The 20,655-nt window shown below is 35.2% G+C and overlaps 1 protein-coding gene across 1 annotated transcript; it reads left to right on the top strand.

Annotated features, from left to right (window-relative positions):
- Positions 1-632: 632 nt before the first annotated feature.
- LOC114698819 (28S ribosomal protein S14, mitochondrial-like) lies at positions 633-18,343 on the top strand. The gene is given in 3 exon segments (XM_028877666.2): positions 633-803; positions 17,685-17,768; positions 17,770-18,343. Coding segments are annotated over 3 exon segments (582 nt in total). The 3' UTR covers positions 18,097-18,343.
- Positions 18,344-20,655: the final 2,312 nt, after the last annotated feature.

The following is a 20,655-nucleotide window of genomic DNA, read 5'->3' on the forward strand; positions in this document are numbered from 1 at the left end:
CTGTAACTATAGATTTGAAGTCCAGATACTGTCCTGTAGTTAAGCATGCTCTGGCTATTTCGAACCAATCTGTTGGAGTCATGGCCTGAGCAGTGAGCCTAGTCAATAATGTTAAGGTATAACTGGCCGTTACTCCATAGGCTCGAGCAGCCTCAACCAGGTCTTTTAATTGTTTATATGGCACAGGTTCATGATATCTGTTGTTTGTTTGCGGATCTTCAAAGACTGGAAACGCGGACGCTAACTGCGTCCAGGTGTCTCTCCTGATAAAACGACAACCTTCACCTGTTTGCAGATAGGAAGGTGTTGCCGGGGGTGGATGTGGTCCCGAAGGCGCCGTTGGTTCCACATTCACCCCAGCAGAAACATTATAAGGAGGGGGTCGCTGCCGCCCATATCTCTCTTTTTTATATTCAGCGGCAGCTTCCTCTAAATTTTCCTCCTCATCTGGATCCAATTCATTGTCAGCCTCTTTAGGCCTACTTAAGTTCTCCCCTTTAAAGTCTAATTCTGATAGACTATCCTGGTGCTTAATTAATGCCTTGTGTCCCTTTTTACTGATTTCCACATTGCGTTCTTCCTTGAGACATGCATATATAAAACAGCAAAGAAGAACAACAATTGTCATAGGAATGAACACAAAAGCAAGCACAAATGGATTTATCCCAACCATCAGCATACCTGGAGAACTTACCGACGTCATCGCCATTCCTGGCGACTTACCAACGTCACTACCGTTCCTAGAGAACTCACCGACGTCCTCGCCGTTCCTGGCGAACTCACCGACGTCCTCGCCGTTCCTGGCGAACTTACCGCTCCGTGTGCTGAGTTCTGAATCCTCTTCGACCCCTCACCTGGTGTCCAAAGTTTCCTTCCCGTCCCGGGTTTCTTTCCCGGGTTTCCGTCACGTCCCGGGTTTCGGCACCAGTTGCGGCGAGCTCCTCGGCCAGCGAGGAAGAACGACCACCATGCGAGGATCCGTCTCAGAACACACTTTATTGGAGCGCCTCTTGATCAAGGGAGAGCGGGAGGTGAGGGGCCCCAAGGACTAAACTGCAGCTGCTTATATAGGGAATCAGGCAAACGTGCCGTACTGTGATTGGGTCCCGCCAGAATGCTAGCACGGGGAGCCACGGGATAGGCTGAGGACATAAGGCCAATTACCATACTCGTGCATCATAGCCAAATATGGAGTTGTTTACAGCTAGGCTACCAGGAAGCCAGCGCCATCTTAGAATAGCGGCTCCCTACAGCAGGATCTCTCACTGAACCTGGAGTTCACTAACTTGTTAGGCTGGATGGCCAATGAGCTCTAGAGACCTGCCTTTTTCTCACCTGACACCCAAATGGGTTAACAACCACGCATCCCATGACATCTTTTCTAGTGGTAAGAGGGATTCAAACTGAAGTCCTCACGCTTGTGTGGTGGGCCCTCTACAAACTGAGCCATCTCCTCAATGCCAGAAAAAGGTTTCATTGCAAATAGTTAATTTTTTTCCATGATTGAGTGAATTATTTACTGACTTTTTAAATGGTCTAATCTTGTTCTAAAGGAATTGGGTTTAATAAAATCAAAGCACGACAGAGTGGAGTTCATTTTGCTCAGTATTATACCCCCTTTCATTTATCTTCCTTTCCAAGGCAATATTTAATAAACCACACAAAGCATCACTAAGCAAGAAATGTAGCACTTTCACTGTGGGGAAGACATGAGAGTCTTCAGCTGGTAGCCACAGTCCTTCTTAGAAGTTGATTCGATTAAAAACCTAGAAACACTCTGTTCTGTATTGATTGAACATCTTCATTTAGTCAATAGTTGAGAAACCAAACTCCCTGGATGACTATTAAATATTTTCTGTAAATTAATGTTATTAGTTGCCTGTTCTTGTTAAAAAACCTCCCAAACATTAGTTGCCTGGGAGATAAAGTGACTAATATTTTACATGTCTAGTAATAGTCAGCAACCAGGTCTCATTGTCCTTGTGAGAAAAGGATGAAGTCTACTCATGTCTCTTCTTCTCACAAATAGAAACATCATTGTACAGACCCAAAAGTAAAAGAGAGAAAAATACCACTGAGGGTTGAAGGTGCATGGCTAACTTGGAGTCTCATTTTGTTCAGTTCTGAGGATCTTGGATCTATTTCAGTTTTGATTTTCTGTCTTCCATTCTATCCTTTTTAAAGAAAATTATTATTTTCCTTTCTCTCTTCAATCTGAGTCTCATCAAGATTTTTGAGAATGGAGTCATGCATCACACAATATGTGGAAAGCTGATTTTATCCTCTTCTGACAGAATATAGTAAGATAAAACTTACTTTTTCTTTTCTTTTTTTTAAACTAGGCTATACATTTCAGTTCCCTAGGGCAAAAAAACATGGTAAAAATACAAAGAAGATGTGTGCAACTGTCGGAAACCTCCATTGTCTCTTGTCTCCTGTGGAAGTCATTGGGTGAGCCCCATGCAGGAGAATGAGAAATGACATCAAAATAACCTCTCATTATTTTATCCAGCTGGAAGAAGCTAGGGCAGCCATCAAATCACACAATTATGCAGTTGTACCTAGAAATTTTAGTCTTGAATGTACAATTTTTAAATGGTATCTTCCATTTCAAAGAAATATATCCTCTTGTTTAAAACTGTAAGATGTACTTTAATGTGAGTTCAGTGGTATGGCATAAGTCCTAGCAATAATCACTGAATACCAAGAAGTAAACTTTACAGTAAGCTACCCATGTAATGCTTGCTACCAAGATATGAGTGGATAAAAATAAAAACAGTGAGCACAATAACTACAGAGCCTATACCTGTTTAACCAGCCTCATTCTGATTCAAAATGATCACTGTTGGTTACTAACTCATTTTTCAGGATTCAGTATAAATGTATGTTGTATTTGTTGATATCTCAGCGAGTCAATGGAAAACATATAGATAAATATGGAAAACCATTACAATGGTTGGATCCAGACATTTCCTCCTTGATCAAGTTTCCTTGCAATGTTCAATTATGTTCTAAGTTTTATAGACACTACATTGAGCAAACAGATGGTGGCAGAACAGACATCTGTAAATCTATCACATGTTACACAATAAAATAAATACATTTCCTGCTCCTTTTCAAGCGAATCTTTAAGCTTAACTCTTTGTAATTTGATAAGATAGCATGAGTTGTCTATACCATTGTAGTATTTTATTATAAGCCACTGGTGGTGGATAGTGCCTAAGAAACAGTGTCATCTAGATTAACCAGTTTATTTTTAGTATTTTTCATTGAGGTATAGATTTGCAATTAATTCTGTCAATAAACCTTGCATCTATTGAATACAGTTATTATAAGTATCCTTAGGACACAAATAATTTCTATATGTATCAGATAACTAATTTACTGATTCTTAATGTTTGAATGCCTTATTTATTTATGTGTATATATAATTGTATGTATAAATATATGTACAGATGTGTGCATACAGTTAAATGATACAGGTTCACATCAAGTATCTTTTTCTATGGCACTACACCATGTTTTTGAGTCTGTATGTATGTGCATGGTGCTGTGTGTGTGTGTGTGTAAATGCTCTTAAATCCAATATAAAGCATTAAGTTCTTTTGTATTATTTATTGGTTTCTGGCTTTTTAGTTCCTAGTGTATAACAACAACATAAGTAATATTTTTCACATTGTTTTTGTTTCTCAAATCTTGGCTAAATTCCAACATTAGTTCTCAATATTTTCGCAGGAAGATTTGGGAATACCATAAATGGGGAATTATCCATGACAGATGGCTTCAACTCACCATTTCACATTTGCAGGTGTTTATTATCACCTCCTGCCTCGCATCTCTGCCTAGAACTCTGTATCCTCTGAAATAGCAGTGGAGAAAGGGCATCTGTCTTGGATTTCCGATTTCTAGAAGAAATTTCTTTTTCCACTGTAGACTGAAGTGTTTGCTGTGGGCTTTTCCAAATGTGGGGGAAACTGGATATCTACATGTATAAGAAGGAAACTTTACTCTCCTTCTCACCATGCACAAGGATCCATCCTAAGTGGACCAAAGGCCTCAATGTCAGAAATAGAAACTTCTAGGGGAACAATTAGGGAGCACAGTTCCTGGATTTTTGTTTGAATAATTATTTTAAATTGACAGAATCCTTTCCTCTGTTTATTTTCTTCTATTTCTATTTAGTCTTGGTGCCTCTGGAATCTTACTATACACAGGTATGAGCATGCATACACCCACATATGGGTGTATGTGCATGAAAACATGTATGAGTTATGATTACATTTTCCTGAATAGTTTTTTTAATTACTCACTACTCTTTTTACAGTATAGAATATGTTAAATTGTATGTATGGTATCATGTTAATAGTTCAATATTCTTAGAGTGAGACTTGTAGCACAGCCGATAGCACATTTTCTTATAATACAAGAAGTCCTGGGTTCATTCAAGACCACCACAAAACAATTTGAGTTCTGTTCCCAGTACCAGCTGGTTTGTTACTGTACTAAAGTTTGTTATGTCTGTGACTTAGGAAATAAACAATAAAATTTCATTGTAGTTAAGTCGATTAACTCTTAGTACTACAGTTCCTAAATTGAAAACATGAAGAGTTAGAGTGATTCTTCCCATCCAAAATGTACAGAAAATTAAGGAAGTTGAAAAGAATTATAGTACGTTTATGGAAGCCTTATCACCATGGCTGCCTGTGGTAAACATATCTGTATATGTGAAAATGCATATTATAGACATGGAATATTTTGTGAAAATAGTTCCAGTTAAATGAGAATCAACCTCACATTAAACAGCTGCTTCCTGCATTTCGAATTCCTCTAAGTATTACTGACGTCTTTTTCTTTATGTTTCATTTGTCAATAGATTAACATTTACTTTTAGTTCAAAAAATATATTCAGAAAATGTCTCTAAGAAAAATTGAAATTTAAGTCTTATTTAAAATATGATATTTTCTGCAACTGAAGGAATGCTGTGTATTATTTAGCAGCAGATGGCAGCGTCATACATCTTAGTGGCACACATCAGGCGGGTACCTGTTTGACAAAGTGAATTTGAGAAATGAAACAAAAGTGATCCATTCCCCTCATTCTAGCGCAGGAGATTTTCATTAGGAAATTCTCTGAAAATATGAATATACTGTATGATTTCTCATCAACCCTGAGAACAAATTCAGTAATGGGGTAGATAAATAGTTTTTAATTATACATATAATGAAAATGAGAAATTAGCAGTAATAGTTCTACAAAAACTCTTAATGCAGTGCTCTCTAATGTCTAATTTCTTTCAATCATTAGAATTTCACTGTGGCTTTTCCAGTATCTTATTTAATTATAATGTAAAAGAGCCAGGAAAATATTTGACTATATTCTATGTTTAAGAGTTGGATGGACTCTTTTTGTTTATCTATAAGAAAATCAATGGAATTAAATAGGAAATGTGATACAACAAAATGAATGTTTGATAATTTTTCATCAAGCTGCACGGCTTTCCTTGTAAATGTGTTATGGAGTGTTTTTCTCAAATAATTTAGGCTCTTTTTCTTTTCTGGGTTTCTATGGTGATTTGCCAGTATGCACTGTAATAATACATCGTTTCCTTATATTTTAGTGAGTGCTATAGTATTTGAAAGAGGGAACTGAATCTTAACAATCTGAGTGGTAGCATGGGATTTAAGTCTTCATTAATTTACCATTGTTACTGTGTGTGTGCATCAGCCATGTGCGTGTAGAGGGTTCTGGGGACTGAACTTAGATTGTCAGACTTTGCTGCAAGCCCCTTGATTCACTGAACCATCTTGTCAGCTCTAACATAGGAAATTTTCTATTATCTTTCATGGGTGCTATTAGAGATTTTACAAAGATCATTTTATTTATTATTAATTATTATTATTATTATTATTATTATTATTATTATTATTATACTTTGTATGTGTTGGGGTATGCATGTGTTCATGTGTGACATTTTGTACTTCCATGCATGCTCAGGAAGAGGACACAGGAGGATATCAGGTATCCACCTCTACCATTTTCCACCAAATTCCTTTGAGGCAGTGTCTCTGCTTGAACCTAGAGCTCACAACTTTTTGTGGGGGAAAGGCAGGTGATCTTCCCATTTCCATGTCCCATCCCATCAGGCCCAGGGTTGTGGGTGTACATGTAGCCATACCTTGCTTTTTATGAGACTGTTGCAACCCAAACCAAGGTTGTCTTGCTTACACAGCAAACATTCATCCACTGAGCTGTCTCCCCAACCACAAAGGTCATCTTAAACTCTATATACCTAGTTGGCTTTTTTTTTAAAAAAAAAAGAAAAGTCAATATATAAGCATTGATTTAGCTAATCTCAAGTTTTAGAAATATTTTTATGAATAGCTTGTTAGATGCCTTATAAATAATTCCTGATAAGTCAAGCTGAGAATAAAAGTTAATGCATAATAAATGCATTGATAATCAAATAAGATTAGAATAAAATAAATATTTATAAGATAGGATAAAATATCTAATTATGATTATATTATAACTTATTATATCATTTTGTCATAACTACAAGATGGAATATGTGTCTTGGTAACAAATGCCCTCTCCAGAATGGATGTAAGCAATGATGGAAAAAAAGAGCAAGGCACAAGAGGCATATGTCAAAACTCATCTTTTCAGTGGAGGGCATCAGGATACACCACAAGAAGAAATGAATGAAATACGTTATCAAAACAGATACAAGCTGTGAGTTGCTGAAGCTAGAAAAATACTGGAAGTCCATTGGTTATAGGTAGTGCATGAAGTCACCAGGTAGAAAAATACTCCAAGTCTATTGGTTACAGATAGTGCATGAGGTCACCAGGTAGAAAAATACTAAAAGTCTATTGGTTACAGATAGTGCATGAGGTCACCAGATATTTAGATTTATGAATGAAGGGACCTGTTTGCTGTTGTTCCCTCTAATAGCTGCATCTTCTTACAGCTTCTCTTTGCCATTAGCTATGCAGAATTTTCTATAGAAATGGTTTATAAACTACTTCACTATATAATATCACATTTCAGGGGGTATTTGGTTTTCTGAAGTTCACACAGTATTTGATAAACATAAGATCCAAAATGAATAATTTCTTATAGTTTTTTTCTACCAATTACTATTCCAAAGCATTTCATATACATTTTATAAGCCATCTAGGTTCTATGGAATCTTACACACAAAGTAAGGACAGACCACACCCAAACATACCTGAGATCACCTTGGAAACCAGGAACCCATTCTAAAGCTAATGTTACTTATAATTAAAGCTTAAATCCACAAAGAGACACCCAAGCAAAAGGCAAAGTTATGGTATTTGTATACTAGAGACTAAGCTGAACATCACCAGAATATAAAATGTAAAGACATTTTACTTAATACATTTATACATGGAATATTCTTCTATAGCCTAGTATGTTGATATACCCTGGTCTTTCTCATAGTAACTAGAATTAGTTATTATGTTTAAAGACTTCTATAGCAAGCAGGAGACATTTCTTTGATAAACAGCTCATCTATAGACATTGAAATTCTTCATAATGTCTATTCCGATTTTTACAGTTGAGATGTGTCTCATATTATCATCATATATGTATGTTATATACACAGATGCACAATACTTCTATTCTTATACATTTCACCCCTGTAACCTCTGTATAAATACACACACACATATATAAATGTATGCATATATGTGTATAGGCATAAATATTTATGTGTTTTCTCCATGGTGTCCCAATTATAATATTGAATGAAAGACTAGGTGCAAAGTTGAACTTTGACATGATATATATACACACCTTGGATATACATGTTATATTATATCAAATACATATATATGACCAAATGGTTTGCAAAATATCATATAATAATGGTGTTAACAATGTATTAGAATGTGATTAACTAGCCCAACCTCTTGCTAACAATGATGGTTAATTATGTCTAAACAATTAAAAAATGTGCAGTTTCCTAGTTGTCTATGGTTTATGAAAAGAAAAAAAGGAGGGGTGTTGAAGGATCACAAAATTGGTTTCTGAGATTATGAACTAAGTGTTTTGTATTTTGGTTTATATGTAGTCTTCCTTGGATAAATGATGATGACAACCATAATGACAATAAATAGCTTCCCTCATTTGTATTCATCTCACCTATTACAAGGTTTTGAAGCCTTTACTTTTATATCTCTACAGTGTCTGTGTTCAATTGTCATGTCACTTTTATTATAGTTTTTCAGCAACTGCAAATAAAGAACATTTCAGAAAAAAAAATAATTATCTTACCAAGGTCACAGAAGATAAATTGAAATTATGTTTGAAAATGTTTTTAAAATTATAAATTATCTTATAACATAAAAAATAGGAGTTTGAGGGTAAAGAATCATTTGCCTTATTTAATGAAAAGACACTCATGCTTCCCTGTTGAAAGGCTGGATTCTCGTACAAGTTAACTTCTAACTGCTTGGGAATGCTCACTCTCTGTACAGAGAAAGTACTCTGAGGCAGGTGCATATCGGGACAACTGCCACCTCTTGGGTAGAAAAATCTTTGCTGGAATTTGGTATTTGCAAGAGCTGGGTATGAATTTTTCATCAACTGCTGCAAGGGACCCAAAGCGAAAATACTTCAAACAGTCTCGGCAACACCAGGTTATATAAATCACTGAAAAGTGAGGGCTGCAAATGTGAGCAGACAAAGGGGTGCACCATGAGCACCCTGGAAGGACCACTCTCCATTTTGATTTTGGTGTCTCTAGGTTGACAATTAATTCTCACTCTAGAACATAGGTTTTATATATATATATATATATATGTGTGTGTGTGTGTGTGTGTGTGTGTGTGTATCCAGTGAATACAAAGCTACACACAACAGATGACTACACACACACACACACACACACACAGGCCAGTTCACATGTGTACACCATTGCATTCTCCAACAGAAACAAGAGCACACATTGGAGAAGCACACTTCCTTACAGCATACACTATGGAGATCTGAAATCAGAACCAACTGAAGCATTCTTATAAACACAAATGCCCATGCTTATTGCATAAAGTGAGTCTCCACACAAATCGTATAAGTTTGTTCATAATCTACTTGCATGCTTAGATGTGCGTGTGAAAATATTTGCAGATGGAGACAAATAGAATTGTGTGTTTGTGGAGAGATTTGCAAAGCTTTTTGTAGCCAGGACCTCCCTGCTATGAAATCCAAACAAAGATATAAAAATGACAACAACATGTAATACCCTTCAGTGAATGGAAGTATAGAATCCAAGCATTTCAGGCAAGTAGGTATGACAACATACCTTACAGACAAAATACCTTAAACTTGGGGTTATTTCAGTTTAATAGATCTCAAAAAGAAATCATAACTTGTGGAATGTCATGGGTTTTTTTTTTTTTGTTTGCCAACACATATTCAACAACTAAGAGAATTCTATGATTTTTGGAAATTTCCATCCCTTTAGAGTTGTAATCAGAATTTAAAAACCCCAGTAAAGCAATACTAAATAACTTGGACTGAATTAACAATTAAACCTTTTCCAGGGAAGCAAATATCAGTAGAAGAGAGCAGCACAGGTTAGATCTGCCAATGATTCAAGTAACAGAAGCCAGTCCTCACTATACCCTTCCAAAGAAGAGACCCCTTCTTTACTTTTATTTGTGTGTGTTTTATGTTGAGCACATTCCCACCCATCTACCTTCACTCCTCTCACCTCACGTCTTTTGCCCCTCTCTTGTTCCTATAGAGAGCTAAACAACTTTATTTATACCTTTGTGTCACACATACATGATTTATGAATCTGTATAGAATATAGGTACCACAAGTAAGAGAATACATGATACTTGACTTTCTGATACTGGCTTAATATACTTAATGCGATTATGTCCAATTCCATCCATTTTCTTACAAATGTCATAACTTCACTTTTCTTTGTGGTATTATTCGGGGATTCATTAGGTTTCCTTTTGAAGCAATTTCAAAACTGTTAATAACAGCGAGGTTCTTCATCATCTAGGTTATTTCAGAGTAGAAAACAGTGAAGGGAGAAATCATGTATTATTTTCCTTTTTCAGTTACTGAGTGGATGTTCTCTAGGGTTATTTTGTTTCTTTTTCAAAAAGAAATTATTTCAATAGGTAAGTTAGAATAAAATTTAAATTATTTTTTGCTGAAAGATGTATCGGGTTCCTTTGGAACAGACTGTATTGAAAGTTTCTTCAGTGGGCAGCACTAACACTCTCTGCTTTAAACTGACTTTTTCATCAGATGTTCCCAGACAGAATCCTACTCAAAAGTGAGTAAAGATAACTCAAATGCAAGATGTAACATGTCTATTGGATGTGCATGACTCAGTTCAAACATTTAATATCTGTATATTGTTTATCATTGTTGTGAAGATTTTGTAACCATCACCAATCAGCAATTGATTAGATTTAGGTAAAATATTTTTTCAATTGTAGAAGTGTCTTGCATTCGAAGTCTCCTTCACTTAGGAGGTGTTGGCCATGTGACTACCATATTGCCTGATTTTATGCCCCTTATTTGTTGTACAGTGGTGAATAAACATGCTTTTCTTATTTTTGAACCTAAACTCAAGTGAAGCAAGAAGTAAAGCAAATGACCAACCCATTCAATATTCTTTAGAAAAATCAAGAGAGAATTTCACTGCAGGTATATAATGGATGCTTTGGAGTGTGGAAACATGTGTGTATTTATCTTGATTTCCAAAATGCGGAAGGGAAGCCACTACTTCTAGTGAAAAGCTCTTTCTGGTGCACTGCAGGAGTAGAACATGCACATATCAGCATTCTGAAGGAGAGCCAGTGAAATGTTCAGTGGGTAAGGGCACTTGCCACCAATCTGACAACCTAAGTTCAATCCCTCGAGTCCACATGGTGAAAGGAGTGAACCAGCTCTCACAAATTGTCCTCTGACTCCTACATGTATGCCATGGCACACATGCCCCCTCCTAGTAAATAAGTGTAAAACTCTTTAAAAGTCCAAACTTAGGCTTTAAAGTTATCATGAAAGATGCCTGGATATCTATTACACAAAGAACAACAGAGATAATTGTTATTCACTCAGGTTGGGCACACAGATAAACTGCAAAGGGGCCTTTACTTATTCCATATTAGTTTGAGTAGTATTATTATCCTCTTGAAACTGTTATGAACGACATTAAGGTATGATTGTCTCTGAGATTGACTTGATCCTAGAGTTGGAGATTAAGATTCATTATCTCATATTGGAAGCCTACATTGACTTTCTAATACTATGCTGACATCCATAAAGCTAGCTGATCACTATGCACATTCATGTGCTGAATACTATGTGCTTACATTCAAGACTCTCCATCAGCAATGATTAAGCCCTGAGAACATGTTTATACTACATGAGGTCTCCATTCCTGTTTTGCTATACACTATGTTTTGATGAGCGAGCTACTGAAATCCCTTGTGTTTGATTTCTTCACTGATGCCTTAGAAACAATTATAGTACTTACATCATAGAAGGAGCTTGACAATTAAATGAGCTCACAGCAATTATCATACAACAAGCTCGCCAATAATGTTAATAACCATTACCATGTACAGACAGAGATTTTCATTTCCCTCATTTGCTCCAGTTAATATTATTAGTACTAATCATGTTGCCTGCATTAAATACTCCAATGAATTTTGGCGTTCTTTATACACTTGCTTGCAAGCTTATGGATGTGGAGGCCAGAAGACATCCTTGATGTAGTTCCTCAGGTGCTATCCACCTTTTTAAAACTTTGAAAGAGGATCTCTTGTTAGCCTTCAAATTGTAAAGCATGTTAGGGCAGCTGAATGGCGAGCCCTGAGCATTCTCTATTCGCAACCAGCTCAGAACTGTAATTACAGTATGTGCAATCACATCCAGTTCAAGAAGAAGGTTGAGTGCATTCTGGGTATCGAACTCAGGTCCTCAGAGTCCAGGCATGCACATATGCACTCTCCAAACTCAATTGTTGCTCTAGCTTTCCTGAATTCATCTTAAGTTTTCTACCCCCCAAAGCTCTTTGTGATTTATACCCAACTGGTCTCAGAACTGTATAACATGTCACTCTTCCTGATATTATTTCAAATAGTTAAGTTTTAATTCTCTATATTTCCATTCAGTTCAGCTGTTCTTAAATATGAAATATGGTCATGAGAATTACTAGAATCAAATTACTATGGTAGCCGTTTCTTTTAATTTCTTAAAGGTTTTTTTTTTCATTTATTTTTTTCGTAAAATACAATTTTTAAGTTCTTACCAAACCTGCAGTGAATTTTTGGGTAAAAATCCCATCATCTAATCATCTGTCATCTATCTCTATCTATCATCTATCATCTCTATCATCTATTTTTCTCTTCATCATTTATCTGTTAGTATCACTATTCTCTATCATCTCTCCATTATCTGTTATTTATTCAGCATCTATCTGTCTGCTGTCTATCCATTTATCTATAATTAAAAGTAAGTTTTTATCACACACATTTATTCCCCAGTTATTTCTTGCACATTATGAAATATCATGGAAAGGACCATAGCATAAATACTTTTTATCTGTGACCTATTTCTACAACTTTTTCTAGCATGAAATTTCTCAATCAATGTTCATGGAATGAAGTAAAACTAAATGATATTTGAGGTTTCTAAGAACTGAGAGAACTGAAGAATATTCTCCATGGATAGATGTGTCCTCTAGCATGTCCCTATTTGTACCTGCTAAGATTTTATTTATAACAGCATTCATTGCTATTGAATTCCTTTTTATCTAAAGACAGACATCTTAATGGGTATTAATGGCATCTGTCCTCACCATTATCTCACCCAAGTGCACACTTGAGGGATGCTTTTTCTGTCTCAATTGTGTCCTCTGATGATAGTGCTTTCAATAAAGAGAATTGACTGATCATATTTTAGAGCCTGTAGTTTATTTTAATAGGGATTCAGGGAGTTTTTCAAAACACCTTTAATTTGTATTTTATTTCTCTCCATAAAAAGGAAATACTAACATATTAAAATAAATTCAGACTGTGTATAGAAGTGAATGAATGTATGAAATAATTTTTCAATTGTGGAATATTTAATTCCTCCAGATTTAAGAATTTCATTTAGAAAAATTAAAATTCTTACAGTTATATCAAAGAGGATTATTGTACCCAAAATTTACTTAACAATGATTTAAATTAAAAATAACATTGGACATAATTTTTGCTTAAAAAGATAATATTGTTTTTCTATGAAGATTAATTTAAAAACAGTTTTAATGAAATAATATTTATTTCTTTCATCTATACAGAACAGTTTTTTCCTGTCATTTATATAGCAATATCTCTTATCTTCTGTTAGGTTGGAGAGTTTCATGACTCATTTAAACATAGTTTAATGAATACACTTTGTAGCGAATTAAGCCCAGTTATATGTGGAATTAAGTGAAAATGCTTCCTTTTAAAATTAATACATTTGACTTTTACATATCCTTAACTCTCATTTTAAAAGCTTAATCTTTTAGTCTCTTCAGATCCATTTGAATGGGAAACTCAAAATGGTAACAATAGAAGCATTGTTTCCATAATGGGAATCAGAATATGAATTTAGAATGCATAAACACAGAATTTATTGCTCACTATTAGATTATGTCAATGATTCCTTAAGTTTCAGTAAAACAGTGTTGGAAAGTAATGTGTTATTTGAAAATAAGAAGCATATTTTGAATGTTTTACATGGATTTTACAGTTTTATATTTTCTGTTTACACCTTGTTTGCAATAGGTGTTGATATAACAGATGCATATATGCTGAAGAGGATAAGTTCATATGACATATTTTGATAATTTTACACAACAAATTTAAATTCTGGTAACCTGTTAAGAGTTGAAAGGATTATAAAAAATATTTTCAATTCTTATTTGAATATTTACATGTAGACAATGTATTTTTATCATGTCCATATCTCCTTTTCCTTTTCAGTCCCCCTGGACCCTACCCCACCAAGTCTTCCTCCCTCTTAAGTCTTCTTTTTCATATTAATATGTAAGATATTTTGACCCTATTCCCTTATTACATTTTTCCTAGCTGTTCCTGGACTTCTCCAAATATGTCTCCTTCAAAACATCGTACCTTTGTTATTTTTCAAGAACTAATAAAAAGTGTTTTGATCTCATCCTCAAAAGCTCCTTTTCAATTTCCCCAATGCTCCCAACAATCTCCTTTTGGATTTCATATCTTTTAAAAAAAATTTGGTAGTCTACAGATTCTAATTAGTGCTGCTCATAGGAATATAGGTGGGGGCTATCACTTGACTCATGGCAATCTTCCAAGGGCAGTACTCAACTAGCTGTCCATTGCTAAAAATGCCTTGTTTAGACCCTCCTCACCAGACTAGGATTTTTACTGACTTTATGTTGTATAGGTCTTATGCAGGTAATTACTGCTGCTGCATGTTTATGAAAGTAGTTGTGATGTCCTGTCCACAAGATGCTGTTCTACATCCTTCCTTTTCATTCTTCAATTCTTACATCCTTGGTGCCCCTTGTTCCACAATGTTAACTGATCACTGTGGCAGGGGTGATACAGTTATATTGTTTGGAACTGATGACTCATAATCACTTATTCTCTAGACCTAACCAGTTAGGAATCTCTGCATTAGCCATTGCAAACAGCATAAAGGAGTTTGTTCTGATAGTCTTTGATACAATATTGACTTAGGGTTATAAACATTTAGAAATCAAGTTGAGAGCATGGCAGAGAGTGGTAGGTTCCCCATCTCTGGCTTATGACCTTATACATGAGCATTAGAATTGAATTACAGAACTGGGAAAATCACTTCTGAGAACTAGAGTCTAAATCCCTCCAGAAAACAGTTGTTTGCACCCCTAACCGCCATGCAAATATTCCATCAGTAGGCACATCATTCCTGTAAGGTTAATATTATAACATGCATAGTCAAAGACTGGATAAGACCACTGATGTCTTTTCTCTCCTGCAAACTTCATAGCACCTTCTGCCAAAGTGAAAACTAGTTAGCAAGGAAGAAGTTATTTTACTTCCTGTGAGATTCATTCTCTCTCTCTCTCTCTCTCTCTCTCTCTCTCTCTCTCTCTCTCTATCTCTATCTCTATCTCTATCTCTATCTCTATCTCTATCTGTAGCTATATCTATGGGTCACAGAATATATTATAGAGTTACTGTATAAATGTATAATGAAAGAAAAAGAACAACAGAAACCAATTTACCTCCTTCTATGTGCTTACAATATGACTCAGAAGAGTGTGAGAATTCTTACATGAAATTATTGCCATTTTTCAGGCCATGTTTCCTGGTAATGGATCTTTTGGCAGGGGCATTTGACTTGAATCCAAGGTTGGATATTTTACTGCAATCAACAAAGAAAACATTTTCCAATGATTTGAACATTTAAGTTGTATAATGAACTTGATTCAATGTACAGTTCTCCACATGTTAAAACACACATGTGTTTATGAAACTACTACTATAGTATTGGGCAATACAAAATTTCCATCTCACTAAAATTCCCCAGATTATTATATTCCTATTCCTTTCTCTGTGCAAAAGCATACATGTGCAAAATCCACACATGGAGGGTCACTAGTCCTTCATCACATACATGTATAAAACACTCTTTCAATCCTATAAATTACTCTTATTTTAAATAATCACATTAAAGGGATCACAATTCACTATTCAATAAATATGTTAGTATAGAATAGTAACAGATTTTTTCAAAACATGCTATACTGTAAGTAAAAGCTTATGGTTGAGTGTCCATGTACATGTTTAGCTAAAATAAGGCCATGTTTAGTTTTTCATCTAACCAATTCAGTATCACTAGAAAGAAGATGGGTGGATTTTATGATCTTCCAAACCAAATTTGTTACCTACTAATGGATTTAAAATGGTATTTGGTAATATTCCATACTTTACTAGTTCTCTGCAATTTCTTTTGTACAATGACTGGTAGCAAAAGGGACCCTAACTTCTCTCATTAAATATAAATTAGAACCCTGGGATAAACTTCTCATTCTGGTGATTATATATATATATATATATATATATATATATATATGTGTGTGTGTGTGTGTGTGTGTATGTATATATATACACACACATATATATAGTATATATGAATGTGCATATTTTATATGTTTATATCATATGTTAAATACTTGGTATTAAGTTAAACATTAGAATTCCATGTGCTAATGTAAATCTCTTGTGACACTTGAGAATTTTTGCACAAATTTTTATAGATTTTGTTTGCATTTTCATTAATCTTGGACTGTTAAATGTATAAACACAAGTTCTTTACAATAAAAATTATTATCTTTTAAAAAAATCACATCTTTTCAGCCCCATGAGATGACTTAGTGGCTAAAAGCTCTTGTGGCCAAGAGTAAGGGAATGATTTTCATCCAAAGAACCAATATGGTGGGAGGAGACGAAGAACTCCATCTCGTTGTCCTCAGACCTCCACCGGCATGCTCTGGCATGAGTATACTACTTCCTCACATCCATTTACACACTAAATAAATAAATAAACATAAAATTTGTATTGTCAATAACATGTTAAAAAGTGGAAGGAAATACTGCACTTGGATTTTAGGCAGAATGAGCAGAACCACTATGAACAAGCATCCTGTTTGAGTTTGTATGAGAAAGTTATAATTGAACCAAGAAACTTTCTAGGACCAAAAGCATGTTATACAGTTTTTCTAAAAATATTTTAAACTTTTCTTTTCCTTCGGGTGATCTGTGCAATGAAACCCAAAGTCTCAGCTATCCTCAAAATGTTCAATTCTGCCCATAGAAAAAAATACATCTAAGGTTTACTCTCTCCTGATCATGAGTCAGATTTGTCCCTTTTCTTTCTGAAAGCAAAATGTGTAACTTGATTGCAGCAGAAAATGGCCAATCTTCTCCTTTGATTTCACCATTATTCCTGACTCTTCTTGTAGTTTAGAAATGATCTAAGGACTGGGTGGGGATGTGGAAGAGTGGCCTTTTGTAGTCAATGAAGCACTGTGGTATTCTTAACATGGGTGATGACTAATACCCAGGGTCCTTCTTAGCTAGTTTCGACCGCGGTTCTTTGGGGCATAAATTTGTAGTTTGGGCATCCTTGTTATTTCTTATGGGATTCAAATATTCAATTTAGATCATTCACAATTATTAAAAAGTATGTTTCAGCAGTAATCTAGATTGAATATAATTTCCATGGCATTTTTAAGTTATTGTTCTCATTTAACTGTCAGTTATATTCTTCTGTAGATTTAGTCATAATTATATGGTTCTTATAACATACTCTACAGATATCAATCTAAGTGTAAGAATACAAGATGAGTGTGTGCATATGTGTGTATGTGTGTATTTTTCCAAGATAATATATACTGTTTCAATAAACATTACCTATTAAATGTTATATAGATTGTGTCAAAGTCTTGCAATTGTGGAGGGAAGTCAAGTATTAGGTTTCATGGTAAACAAGGAGAACAGAAAAGACTCTGGGGCTGAAAACATTTTGTTTCCTGTAGAATTGGCTTCCTAGGGCAATAAGGAAACATCTTCACTGAAATAACGAAAACAATGAAAGAGACGACTGGAAACTCTTAAAAATAGCAACTTAGGGGTTGGCTGGCGAGGCGGAGAACGTGGCAGCGTCCGTGCTGGGCTTGCTGCTGCGGACTTTCCGGCAGGCGGTTCCTCCATCTTGCATCAAATCAGGTTCGAGGTTCCTATGTAGACTGGAAAATGTTACGTGATGTGAAGAGACGAAAAATGGCTTCTGAGTATGCAGATGAGAGACTTCGGATCAATTCTCTCAGAAAGAACACCATTTTGCCAAAAGACCTTCAGGAAATGGCCAGTGAAGAAATTGCCGCCCTTCCACGGGATAGCTGTCCTGTGACAATCAGAAATCGGTGTGTTATGACATCCTGTCCACGTGGTGTAAAGCGTCGCTGGAGGCTTAGTCGCATTGTCTTCTGCCACTTAGCTGACCATGGGTTACTTTCTGGAGTTCAGCGAGCAATATGGTAAATCGGTTTCAAAACTTACTCAGCTGCCCGGGAAGCCAATCCTGGCAAAAGAGACTTTACTAATAGACTGAAGTTTTTATCGGGTCTAATATGTTTAGTCTACCTGATACTGTTGACAGTTAAATTACTTTTAGATTTTTAAATAACGAAATGTGGTGATTTGTCATTGAATTGTCTTTTCTCTTTAATTTTACAATAGGCATATTACAAGGGATGAGTGGAATAAAAATATTTTCTGTGGAAAAAAATAGCAACTTAGAAATCATTAGGTAACATACATACATGTAGGAGGGTCCATAAGTTTCTGAGCACAGCACTGGTGATTTCTCTAAAAGAGGTTTATTTCTCTTTATTAAATAATGATTTTAGTTATTCTTTGAGAATGCCACACAGTGTATTCTGATTATATTTTTTCCTCCCTCAACGCCTCCCAGATCTTCCTTCATCTCCCATCTTACCCAACTTCATGTTCATTATCTCTCCTAAAAACAAACAACCCATACAAGCCGATTTGTGTTGCCTAAATGCTTAGAGCAGGCCTTCCCTGCAGCATGGTTGATATATTGAGCATCTCTCCCCTGAAGAAAATAGATTTTTCCCTTTCCCATCAGCTATTAGTTGCAAATAATTCTTGGCTAGGGGTGGAATTTTGTGCTCACTTCTACTTTACACACACACACACACACACACACACACACACACACACACACACTCCCCGCCCCACACACATGATATTTAAATGGAGTTATCTTGGAAGTTTTGTCATCTATTCACTATGACTTCAATTAGCTATACTTAGTGTCAACATTAGACACTACAGAAGCCGAAATACATAGACAGAAATATGTTATCACTGAAGGCATAATTACGGTGTAATTATTAAATGGAGAGTAAACTAGCAAGTGTTGAGCATGAAGAAACCATAGACACTTACAAATACAATGCTGTTGTGTAAATACGGGTTCCTGAGGGTATCATTTAGGATAGGAGTATAGCTTCACTTCAAAAAGGTAAAGATCCTATGTTCCATAGCTAGATTATCAGTTAGTTAGACTACTAATGCAATACTTTAGCTCCCTGTTAGGACATCACTACAATATGATACATTACTGTGCTTTATATTATAACATATTATATAATATATATCTATTATATAGTATAATATATAATATAAAAAAATTTTATTAGACTAAATCTTCACCCCAAGACCAGACAAACAATGAATTTGTTTTCTCTCACTAGTACATGTTAGCCTTGAGTCATTAAACATGTAGATTCCGTTTGGAATATCCACAGAGGTCAGGGAATTTAAAAAAAAGTCAATAAGGAGGAGCTCAGTGGAATGGAGATAGAAAGGGTTAATAGGTGATTATGGAAAAATGTAAGGATACATTGGGGTATGGAAGGGGAGGGCAGGATAGAAAAGGGAACCTGGGAGAGAAAACACTAAAGACTTCAGATTTGTCATATGAAAACCTACAATTGCAGAAGCTTCTATTAGAATTCTGTGTGACTTTTGAGTGATGCCACAAGAACTTACTGTGTTGATCTTTCCATAATTTAAAACCATTCTCAAGTGGGTTCTGTCTACACTGTAAAATAGGCTTCCTAACATATATCTATAAACATTATATATATTATTATTATATTTACATATATAAAAGCTATATTTAAATATCCTGTAATGAGGCACCAATGACTGCACTAGACACAAGAACTAACAAATAAAATATACAGTGCTAGGAAATGATTCTTTTGCAGTTGTTGGCCAGTGACGTCCCAAAGAACACTAAACCTTAGAGGATATGGCCATGCTCTTGATTGCTCTCATGAATATTTTGCATAATTCATTTATCATGGGCTTATATAATATTTTGGTAAGGCTAAAAGATAATGCATTAGCTAGTCTATTAACCCTAAGATGTCATATCTATATCTGGCCTAAGTAATATATTCAGTTAGAATTTTTTTCTTTATTTTATAAAAAGTATAGAACTATAAAACACTAAGGTATGTAGAAAAGTTAGAATGCTTCAGACATATGTTGAGGAGGATAAATCTGGTTCCCAAAGCATTTTAAGTATTGTACTCGAAGTTAATGGTGTTTAATTTAACAGTCAGGAGTTATAACTGACACAAATGCTCATCAGCTGAGAAATGGATGAAGGGGACATTCTATATATGTGAGGTAGAATATCGTTTTGTGATAGAAATGAATAAAGTGACATGTTGCATAGATCAACCTTGAACGCATTATGGTAAATGAAAGAATATGGTAGTAAAAATGATGTATGATTCCATTTACAAGAAACACTAAGAGGTAAATATATACAGCTGGAAAACAGATCAAAGGCTCCTCGGAGATAGGAGGTTGGTAATGACAACAAATGGTATGAGTTTTGTTGATGGTGACAAATGTTGCAGAATTACAGTAGTGGTTACACACCCTGGATATTCTGGGAAACAAAAAAAAAACTGTATAACTTATGAGTGACTCTTGCTGTACACAAATTGAGTCCCAACAAAAACACACAAATTTATTAAAAATTGCTGAGTGATC

Source organism: Peromyscus leucopus, chromosome 22, assembly GCF_004664715.2.
Source record: "Peromyscus leucopus breed LL Stock chromosome 22, UCI_PerLeu_2.1, whole genome shotgun sequence".
Classification (NCBI taxonomy): domain Eukaryota; kingdom Metazoa; phylum Chordata; class Mammalia; order Rodentia; family Cricetidae; genus Peromyscus; species Peromyscus leucopus.